At 43.0% G+C, this 10,064-nt stretch overlaps 1 protein-coding gene across 1 annotated transcript; it reads left to right on the forward strand.

Moving 5' to 3' along the window:
- Nucleotides 1-726: 726 nt before the first annotated feature.
- MED21 (mediator complex subunit 21) lies at nucleotides 727-9,634 on the forward strand. Its single transcript, XM_074168003.1, has 4 exons — nucleotides 727-839; nucleotides 1,098-1,212; nucleotides 5,183-5,283; nucleotides 7,932-9,634. The coding sequence occupies exons 1-4, from the start codon at nucleotides 798-800 to the stop codon at nucleotides 8,106-8,108; spliced, it is 435 nt and encodes a 144-aa protein (XP_074024104.1). The 5' UTR covers nucleotides 727-797; the 3' UTR covers nucleotides 8,109-9,634.
- Nucleotides 9,635-10,064: the final 430 nt, after the last annotated feature.

Raw genomic sequence — 10,064 nt, forward strand, 5'->3', positions numbered from 1 at the left:
GAAGCTTGGCCAGAAGAAACTCCCAGAGAGAACAAGTCATAGGAGGGGAGGCTGAGGGAACTGGGCATGTTTAGTTTGGAGAAGAGGAGGCTGAGGGGGGACCTCATTGCCCTCTACAACTCCCTGAAAGGAGGGTGTAGAGAGGTGGGTGTTGGCCTCTTCTCCCAAGGGAATAATGACAGGAGCAGAGGGAATGGTCTGAAGTTGGGGCAGGGGAGGTTTAGATTAGATATTAGGAAGAATTATTTTACTGAGAGGGTGGTCAGGCACTGGAACAGCCTGCCCAGGGAGGTGGTGGAGTTGCCATCCCTGGAGGTATCTAAGAAACGTGTAGACGTGGCACTTCAGGGCACACTCTAGTGCCCGAGATTGTTGGGTTGTGTCTGTTTGTGGGTGGGTTTCGTGTGTGGTTGTGGGCGTTTGTTTTTTGTTTTGGTTTTGGTGGGGTTTTTATGGTTTTTTTGGTTTTGGTTTTTTTGTTGGTTGGACTCGATGATCTCAAAGGTCCCTCCCAACCAAGAAGACTGATTCTGTGGTTCTCTCTCTAGCCCAGCTGCCCCCTCCAAGCCGGACGATGGCCGACACTGCAGCCGCTCATCCGCCGCCTCGCCGGTGGTCGGACAGGGGCTCCTCCCGGCCTGCAGGGGGTGCGCCAGGCCCGCCCTGCCCTGCCCTGCCCCACCGGAAGGAGGCCCGCGAGGCTCCACCTCCCTCCCCAGCCCGCCCAACATCCAGGCGCCCTATTGGCTGCGCTGGTTGCTGCGCAGCCCGTCAGGTGCGGGGGCGGTGGCGGCGCCATGGCGGATCGGTTAACGCAGCTGCAGGACGCGGTGAACTCGGTGAGGCGGGCGCTGGTCTCTGCCTTTCCCCGACGTCTGTTGGTCTTCGTACCGGGGGGAGGCAAGGCTGGTGCTGGGTCACGGCCCTCCCGCCCCCGGGCCGCTCTGTGTGTGTGTGTGTGTGTGGGCATCGCCGCTGGCCCTCATCAGGCACTGCGCTGCGGGGTGGGGGTGGGCTGCTGCCTGCGGCCCGCTGGGATGTAAAATGAGATGGATTTTAGTGGTGAGATAAATTAACGACCCTTTTACTTCTCGCAGCTCGCAGACCAATTCTGTAATGCCATCGGAGTGTTGCAGCAGTGTGGGCCCCCAGCCTCTTTCAGCAACATTCAGACAGCCATAAACAAAGATCAGCCTGCTAATCCAACAGAAGGCAAGCCTTTCTTTCTACATCTGCTAAGAAAATGTGAACATGTTCTGATACAGTATGCTGTTCTGTTGGAATGGGTCCAGCAGAGGGCCACGAAGATGATCAGAGGGCTGGAGCACCTCCCCTATGAAGACAGGCTGAGAGAGCTGGGGTTGTTCAGCCTGGAGAAGAGAAGGCTCCGTGGAGACCTCATAGCAGCCTTCCAATATCTGAAGGGAGCCTACAGGAGAGCTGGAGAAGGGACTCTTTGTCAGGAAGTGTAGTGACAGGAGAAGGGGTAATGGTTTTAAATTGGCAGAGGGGAGATTTAGATTAGATATTAGGAAGAAATTCTTTGCTGTGAGGGTGGTGAGGCACTGGAACAGGTTGCCCAGGGAAGTTGTGGACGCCCCATCCCTGGAAGTGTTCAAGGCCAGGCTGGATGGGGCTTTGAGCAACCTGCTCTAGTGGGAGGTGTCCCTGCCCATGGCAGGGGGGTTGGAACTCAATGATCTTTAAGGTCCCTTCCAACTCTAACCATTCTATGATTCTATGCTCTCTAATACAAAATATCTACTCTATTTTATGCTTAGCAAACAATTCTACCAGTAACTGGAGGAGTGATTGAAGTTAAGATGTGAATTGATCTCAGCTGTACTTCCTTCATAAGATTGCGATAGCAGAAATGTTGGTGGCTGATCACAAGCAGTGTTCCACAGGGCTCAGTACTGGGGCTGGTTTTGTTTAATATCTTTATCAGTGACCTGGACGAGGGGATCAAGTGCACCCTCAGTCAGTTTGCAGATGACACCAAGTTGGGTGGGAGTGTCGACCTGCTGGAGGGTAGAAAGGCTTTGCAGAGGGATCTGGACAAGCTGGATGGATGGGCCGAGGCCAATGGGATGAGGTTCAACAAGGCCAAGTGCCGGGTCCTGCCCTTGGGTCACACCAACCCCATGCAGTGCTCCAGGCTTGGGGCAGAGTGGCTGGAGCTGCCTGGCAGAAAAGGACCTGGGGGTGCTAATCAACAGCCAGCTGAACATGAGCCAGCAGCTTGCCCAGGTGGCCAAGGCGGCCAACATTATCCTGTCCTGTATCAGGAACAGTGTGGTGAGTAGGACTAGGGAAGTGATCATCCCCCTGTGCTCAGCACTGGTGAGGTCCCAACTTGAATACCGTGTCCAGTTTGGGCCCCTCACTACAGGAAAGACATTGAGATTCTGGAGATTGTTTACCCTGGGGAAGAGGAGACTGAGGGGACACCTTATTGCTCTCTACAATTCCCTGAAAGGAGGGTGTAGAGAGGTGGGTGTCAGTCTTTTCTGCCAAGTAACAGGTGATAGGACAAGAGGAAATCGTCTCAAGTTGCACCAGGAGAGGTTTAGGACGGAAATTAGGAAAAATTTTTTCACAGGGTTGTCAAGCATTGGAACAGGCTGCCCAGGGAAGTGGTTGAAAAGATGGTGGTGCTTCGGGACGTGGCTTAGTGGTGGTTTTGGCAGCGTTAGGTTAATGGTTGGACTCAATGATCTTAAAACTCCCTTCCAACCTAAATGATTCTATGATTTTAAGTGTTAAGTAGGCGTTACGTTGTATTTCTTGTGCTGGTTTCTTTGCATAGATATAGTAGCTCTACAGACGTAAACCATATAGGTTTATATAGGACTGCTGCAAGAGGTTGTTAGTGAGTTGTCCGTTACTTCCAAGAAGTCTTAGAAAGAATTAGTGTTGGTTTTATGAAATCATGTATGAGTTTAAAATTCTTCATGTCATAAACTTTTAATTATTTGTGTTTCTCCATGTATAATCTGTTTATCTCCCTGTTGGCATTTGTGGTTTTGTTGTTGGCTGTTTTGTTTTTGTTTTGTTTTGATTTTTTTTTGTGTGCAAGAAAAGAAACTCATCTAAGACAAGCAAACTAAGAGTTCTCTCTGACTTGGGAATTTCAAGTTAGTGTTTAAATAGCCACGCTATTCTAATCCTGACTCTTTCTTCCTTTCTTTTTTCCTCTCTTTTTTTTTTTTTTTTCCTTTGAGGAAAATTTTGCATATATCTTGTATCAGATTAGGCTTGTCTATTAGGATATCAGGGGAGACTGTTTTGCAGCACAGCGATGCACTTTCTAGGACAGTTGAGTACCAGTTCTTCATTGTTCTATGGTGGTTTGCTCTCTGATACTGGAATTAGTTGGAGGAGCCAGTTGAAAGACTTGTTTGCTTCCTTGTCTTACTTGCTGCTCTCCCTGGTGCCAGCATCGGTGTGGTGCCAGGAGTTAGAGGCTTTGGTAAGGTCTTAAAATGGTAGATTGTGACTGACTTCTCTTTTGATTTGTCTTTTCCAAAAATTCTGAACATAGCGACTTCAGTAAAATCATAGCTCCAAAACTATCAGTTATGTGTCTTTTAGATATTCAAAGTGTTAATAAGAAGGCCTTAAAACTCTTTACAGGTAAACCCTGTGGTGACCCCAAGTAAGTTTTAAATGGATATGTTGGTTTCATTGTTGGGTTGGGTTTTTTTAAAGTTAACTGTGTCTTTGAGAATTTCTTATGGCAAAAATCTATAGAAGAGATTTGACAGTATTTTCTCTCTTGCTTCCACAAATCTTTAATGAACCAATCAACATAAACAAATAAGTAAGATCTTAAAATATAAATTGAAAAGGGCTGTTTCAATATTTTAGCGGTAGTAATGAACTTAATTCAAACTGAATGGATGCAATTCCATATGGAAAGGCTTTGTTTCTGGTTTACGGTGCCTCTTATTAAAAGCCCATGCAGTTCTTTCAATGAGATAGCAGCTAAATTAAGGTCTATTATAAACCTCCAATTCTTTTCCATTTCTTAGGAGCAATTTAACTTTTTCTGTTGCTGAATGGGAATTCTTTTTTAAAATTTAAAAAAAGCTCAAATTCTTTCACTAATGATCTGTTGCTTAATATGATTTAAATAATCTGTTTGAATCACTGTCTTTACATAACTTCTAGTGTTCTTTTTTTTTTTGTGTAGTGGCAGATTTCAAAGCAAGGATTGAAAGTTACATTAATTTCTAGCTACTTCTCAATACTCTAGTGACTAGAACACTTAATACTGGTATTAGTAATGTCTTAACTGGCTAACCATGATGGAGTTCCAATTATTTTCTTATTTGTACAAAGCCCAGGCCTTTGTATAACCAGTTACCTTGTTTAATCTAAGATTGGAATCAAACTACCTTCATGGCCAAGGGAATCCTGGGCTGCATAGGGAAGAGTGTGGCTAGTAGGTTGAGGGAAGTCATTCTCCCCCTCTGCTCTGCACTGGTGAGGCCACAACTGGAATACTGCATCCAGAGCTGGGCTCCCCAGTTCAAGAGGGATAGGGAACTACTGGAAAGAGTCCAGCGAAGGGCAACGAGGATGATTCAAGGATTGGAGCATCTCCCTTATGAGGAAAGGCTGAGAGAGCTGGGACTCTTTAGCCTGGAGAAGAGAAGGCTGAGGGGAGACCTTATCAATGCTTATAAGTACCTGAAGGGTGGGTTGAAGGAGGATGGAGCCGGACTCTTTTCAGTGGTTGCCAGTGAGAGGACGAGGGGCAACGGGCACAAGCTGGAACATAGGAGGTTCCAGTCAAATATGAGAAGAAACTTCTTCACGGTGAGGGTGACAGAGCCCTGGAACAGGCTGCCCAGGGAGGTGGTGGAGTCCCCTTCTTTGGAGATTTTCAAGCCCCGCCTGGATGCAGTCCTGAGTCCTTGCTCTGGGTGATCCTGCTTCCGCAGGGGAGTTGGACTAGATGATCTTTATGGTCCCTTCCAACTCTAAAAATTCAGTGAAAATTCAGTGAAATCTTCTAATATGGTTGAGTTCTCATCAATTGTGATACTGCTGTTTTCTTCATGTAGGAGAATTTTAACACCTGCATATTTTGTCTGTAGAATTTTCTGTGCTGTGAATGCAGAATTGTGCTTGTTTCTAATAATGTACTGAGTGGGCTCACTTTTCTGTTTTAAAGAGTACGCCCAACTGTTTGCAGCATTGATTGCACGAACCGCAAAAGATATTGATGTTCTAATAGACTCCTTGCCTAGTGAAGAATCGACAGCAGCTTTGCAGGTAAGAGTGTTCTTAAAATATCAAAACATAACTGAAGGCAAACTTCTTCCTTTTTTAAAACACAGTTTTTACTCTCTAGGCCATGTAATCTTGAAAAATGAGTTTAATATAAGCCTGAATTTTTCATGAGGGTAGCTTGTGAGTACTTTATAGGCTTAGTGGAAATACTGAACTTGCATCTGATTCTGAAGAAGATTATACGCCATGAGAATATTTTAAACTTTTCTGTTAGAATGTTTAAAAAAAAAAAAGTGCTTTTATCATAACACCACAATACTGGAAGCTGCTACCCTTTTTTTTCCCCAGCTGTTCAAATATTAATACAACAGATGCAACAGTACTGATGTATTGTGGGGGTTTTGTTGGTTTTTTTCCCTTTGATAATCTTTCATATTCTCTCACTCATTAGGAGGGCATTTCATTTTGTAGCTGCAGAGCCAACACTTGACTGAAGCCTTTTGTCCTTCCACAATGTTTCTGGTTGTTGAAGGGTTTGCAGGGTATCCTCTAAGTTCTCCAGCTCTGTCACAAAACAGTTCTTTCACTTTTCAGTAATAGAGTGTCCTTCTTTGGACCTCTTAGACAAACTGGCTGCTTTTGTTTCTTGATCCTTCTCTCTTTAGACCACAGGTACTCTAGGAAGAGCTTGGGAACAGACAGCAGCTACTGACCGGGCAGCTATTGGCAAGTGCAGCCAGTATCACAACCTCCATTCCCTGCTTTACAGGAGCTGAACTGCTGCAAACAGTTTGTGAACACTTTCACAATGCTCGACAGTTTCTCATTTTCAAAAAATTCTTTTGACCCACAGTTCAAAGAATGCTGCTCTGTGGAGTTTTTTTCCTGTTTTTTCTACAGATCTTGCCCATTAAATAGCATCTTTTTTTTTTTTTACTATAACTTCTAGATTTACAAGTATTTTTGTTTAGAATGCGACAAGGATGCAAAGAGTGCTGTTTCTCTCAGAACCCTGGAACTCCTTTAAGATCACCTGAAGGTTTTACACCTGGCTTGGTCATCTGTGACTATTCAAAGGCATTTTGCAGAAGACTAATGCTAGAGGTGTCCGCTGGGCCAAATACCAGTAACTTGACAGTGACACCACATTTGGTATTAAACAGGGAAGATTAAATTTGGAAACGTTGCTAGTCACAATAATTGCTGAACATACTAATTGGGCCTGTTAATGCCGGCATAATTTCATGTAACTGTGTATTTAATAGCTGAAGACAGCTTTCCCACTGCAGACAAATTACCAGCTTCTTCCATGACTGAGCAGGGTCTGATCATAGTGACATCTGATGCAGGGAAAGCAGGGTGCTCCAGAGAGAGGAACTGGTTATCCAGTAGGGGGATGCTTTCTTTAGAGGTGATACTCAAACAGTTCCTTGCTCTCTTAATGCAGAATCTCATTTCACAAGAATTTGTGATCTTTTCCGTTTGGTGTGGTTTCAAGATAAGTTAGCTTCCATTCCATCACTTAATAATTCTAGTTTTGATTTTTATTCGATGTTGTTTAATTTGGTGTGCTATTAAAGATAAATATTCTGACATTCTTTAAAAAGACTGTTTTGAAGGTGCTTAAAGTACTCTAAAATACATGGTATAGATTTTGTTGAAATGTGATAGATAGATACTTGGCTAATAGATATGTACCTAGGCTGATCTATGTTTTTTATGAGAAGGTTGTCTTGGTATATCTTTCAAACCTGTCTTAAATGATAAAAGGGGCTGCTACACTAATGTCCGACAGAATTTACCTATGCCTTTTGAATTCCCTTGCGGTGAAGTTGATAGAAAGTACTCCATTCCAATCTGCAGCTTAACTACAGTCAAGTATTTAGCGACTGAGACTGAGGTAATTGAGCTTGATTCTTTTACCTTTTGTTGTCTTCTTTCTCTGACCCTTCCTCCAAGGGCTATCAAGTCCTTCATGCCTATATTAACTTTCACTAAAGATGTCAGAGTTGCAGAATAGAAGAGGAATGTATGCATAGAATTTGCCAGTTAGTTTAAGCATGACTTCTTAAGGACCTGTATATAGACCTGGATAACAGCTTTTTTAGAATACCAATTTGAAACTGTGTTGTTTTGTTTTTTCTGTTACTGAGTTCGGGCAAGTTTTAGTAGTTTTAAATTTGGTAAGTATTTTAAAGTACTAAAATATTTTGAACTTAAAATGTTTTATTTTGCTAAATTTTGTCTAACTGAAAAGCAGTTTGATTCTGAAATAAAATATTGAAGAAAAAAGTTATATAATACAGTTTCATCTGAAATACGTTATTTAACAGAAAGTCTTAAATAAGTTACGCTTAGATCTGGCTGAGCACCTTTCATGAAGGGAGCGAGGAGGGGGATAAATACTCACTTATCATCGAGAAAAGCTGTACTGAACCAAGGGGTCGTATCATGAAAGAAGCTTACATCTCTGGTGGGTTTTTTTGTGTGTCTACTCCATGTGGATATGCGCTGTTTTAGGCTGCAACCTATAGCGAGTTGCTTTGAAGTTGCTAGTATGTAATTCGGGGGCTAAAGAAAGAATCATTCTCTTTCCTAGGGAGCACTGTGTTCCATCACTGTCCTTCAGTAGCAAAGGCAATTTTGTATTATATTTGAAGATCCTCACTTTTTTCCCTTTTATTTTAAAGGCTGCTAGTCTGTATCGATTAGAAGAAGAAAATCATGAAGCAGCTGCCCGTCTGGAAGAGGTAGTTTATCGTGGGGATATGCTGCTGGAAAAGATCCAGAGTGCACTGGCTGATATTGCCCAGTCACAGCTGAAGACGAGGAGTGGGACACACAGCCAGCCCCTGCCGGACTCGTAGCGCCAGGGGGCAGCTCGCCCCAACAGAACTGGACTGCAGGAAGCCGTGTTGGAAACACAGCTAGGGATCCACGGGGAGCTGGAACACCCAGCTCTTGAGGGACTCTCCGACGCTCTGATCGTCCATAACAATGTCTTTTATGTAAGCTCAAACTGCAGGCTTTGTATGAGAAATACTTCTGTTGTAGAATCAGTGGTTCTGTTCTAGAATTACGTGTCTTAATATATGTTTCCTTGGCTTAAAAATTTCTCAGCTTTCTTTTCTGTTCATAAAGATACCTGACTTCAGCCTGACTTGTAATCTTCATTACACAGGCCTGAGGGGAATTCAGGAGGAAAATACATTAGCATTTCTGTAATTTGTTCACTCCTACTTTTGAACTTTTATGTTCTTGGTGTATTTTTTTGTAAGGCTGAAACACAGAATCACTTGAATTTGCCAGAGTTCCGTGGAGACAGTGCTAGACAATGATATGAATACAGCAATGGCCATCTGTTTTAATTAACGGAAATGGTAATTAAACATTTGTATTACTACTTGGCTGGTTTACCACCCTTTACAGAGCAAGTAAAGGCACAAGGAAACTGTTAATGTTCGCAGACTTCTTGCCATTTGCATCTCTTTTAAAAAAAAGATATTAATCTGCAGGTATCCGATACTGGCATTTATTATTGTTTGTAGTTCACGAACGTGTCTTTGACTCCATTATAGACACTGTCACGCTTCCCCTTACTTGGTCCTGCCATTTCTCTGCTTCTGCTGGTATTCTGCATTCTTGTGGCAGCTGGTGAACGCCTGTAAAGCAGACAGTAATGAGGAAGCATTGGATGACTGGGAAGAAATTAGTAATGAGAAAACTGAAAATAACTTATTATGTAATGTTGCTTTCCACAGTAAGCAGTGGCTGCCACGTGAATGCTGTGATCGTAGGCAGCCAGAGGCCTGTTGTCCCCAATGTGCCCTAGAGAGTTTTTTGTTTTTATCTTCATGCTCTGAATAATTTTTTTTTCCCCTCGTCTTAGGAGTCTAGAAATACCAGCATCTCTTCTTCTATTTGGAAAAGAAGATCATATGGGATTCAGTGCATGAGCTTGGAGTTGAACTGTTAATAATTTTCTGTATTTTTGAGTTAGCAGCCTTGCATTATTTTAGGATGCTGTTTATTGCCACCTATCTGCTCATTTCCTGATTCAAACTGCCTGCTTCTATATATCAGGCATGCTGTCATTAACTCGAATGTTACACGTGTAGACAGGTAAGAGCAATTCAGATATGTCTTTAGCGTGCTGATGCTTACGGAATTAGATGCAGCTGCTCCCTAGACCGCACCAACGAAAGGAAGAGTATAACGTGGCACAGGATACGTCTTGTATAAAGCCTTTTTTGAGGATTAAAAAATACATAGCTGTTCCTACCTGTAACAAATACTAAAAGCGAACTATTTAATCGGGCTGGTATTTAATTAAATATTTAATATTATTTTGTCAGTTTGCATATCTCTAGTCATAAATTTAATCTGCTGTTGTGAGGCTCTTGTTCTATCCAGCTTCTAAAGAAGGAAGGACAGTTAGGGAGCTGAACAGGCTACAGCACAGCCTCGGTTCTGTAATGGGATCTCCATTGAAAATAACTGGGCTGTGCCGATTTACTAAGCCATGTAAACATGCCCGTGTCCTGAGAGGCTTAAGGGGCCAGATTTTCATTTGAAGTCAGTCACGAGGCCTGTTTTTGCTTTTTTGGTGGCTTGTTTGTTTTCTTTTTTTCCTAGAAAAACTGCATCCAGTGCATCTCAAGTCAGGTGGATTTTTTTTTTTTTTTTGTTATTGTTTGCTTGCTTTTTAAACTAGTGGACTTGGAAAACTGAGAGTGAAATGTTTGAGCTTGCTTTGTGGCTTGTATTAGAAATAGCGTGACCAGCAGGAGTAGGGAGGTGATTGTCCCCCTGTACTCGGCACT

Source organism: Numenius arquata, chromosome 2, assembly GCF_964106895.1.
Source record: "Numenius arquata chromosome 2, bNumArq3.hap1.1, whole genome shotgun sequence".
Taxonomy (NCBI): Eukaryota; Metazoa; Chordata; class Aves; order Charadriiformes; family Scolopacidae; genus Numenius; species Numenius arquata.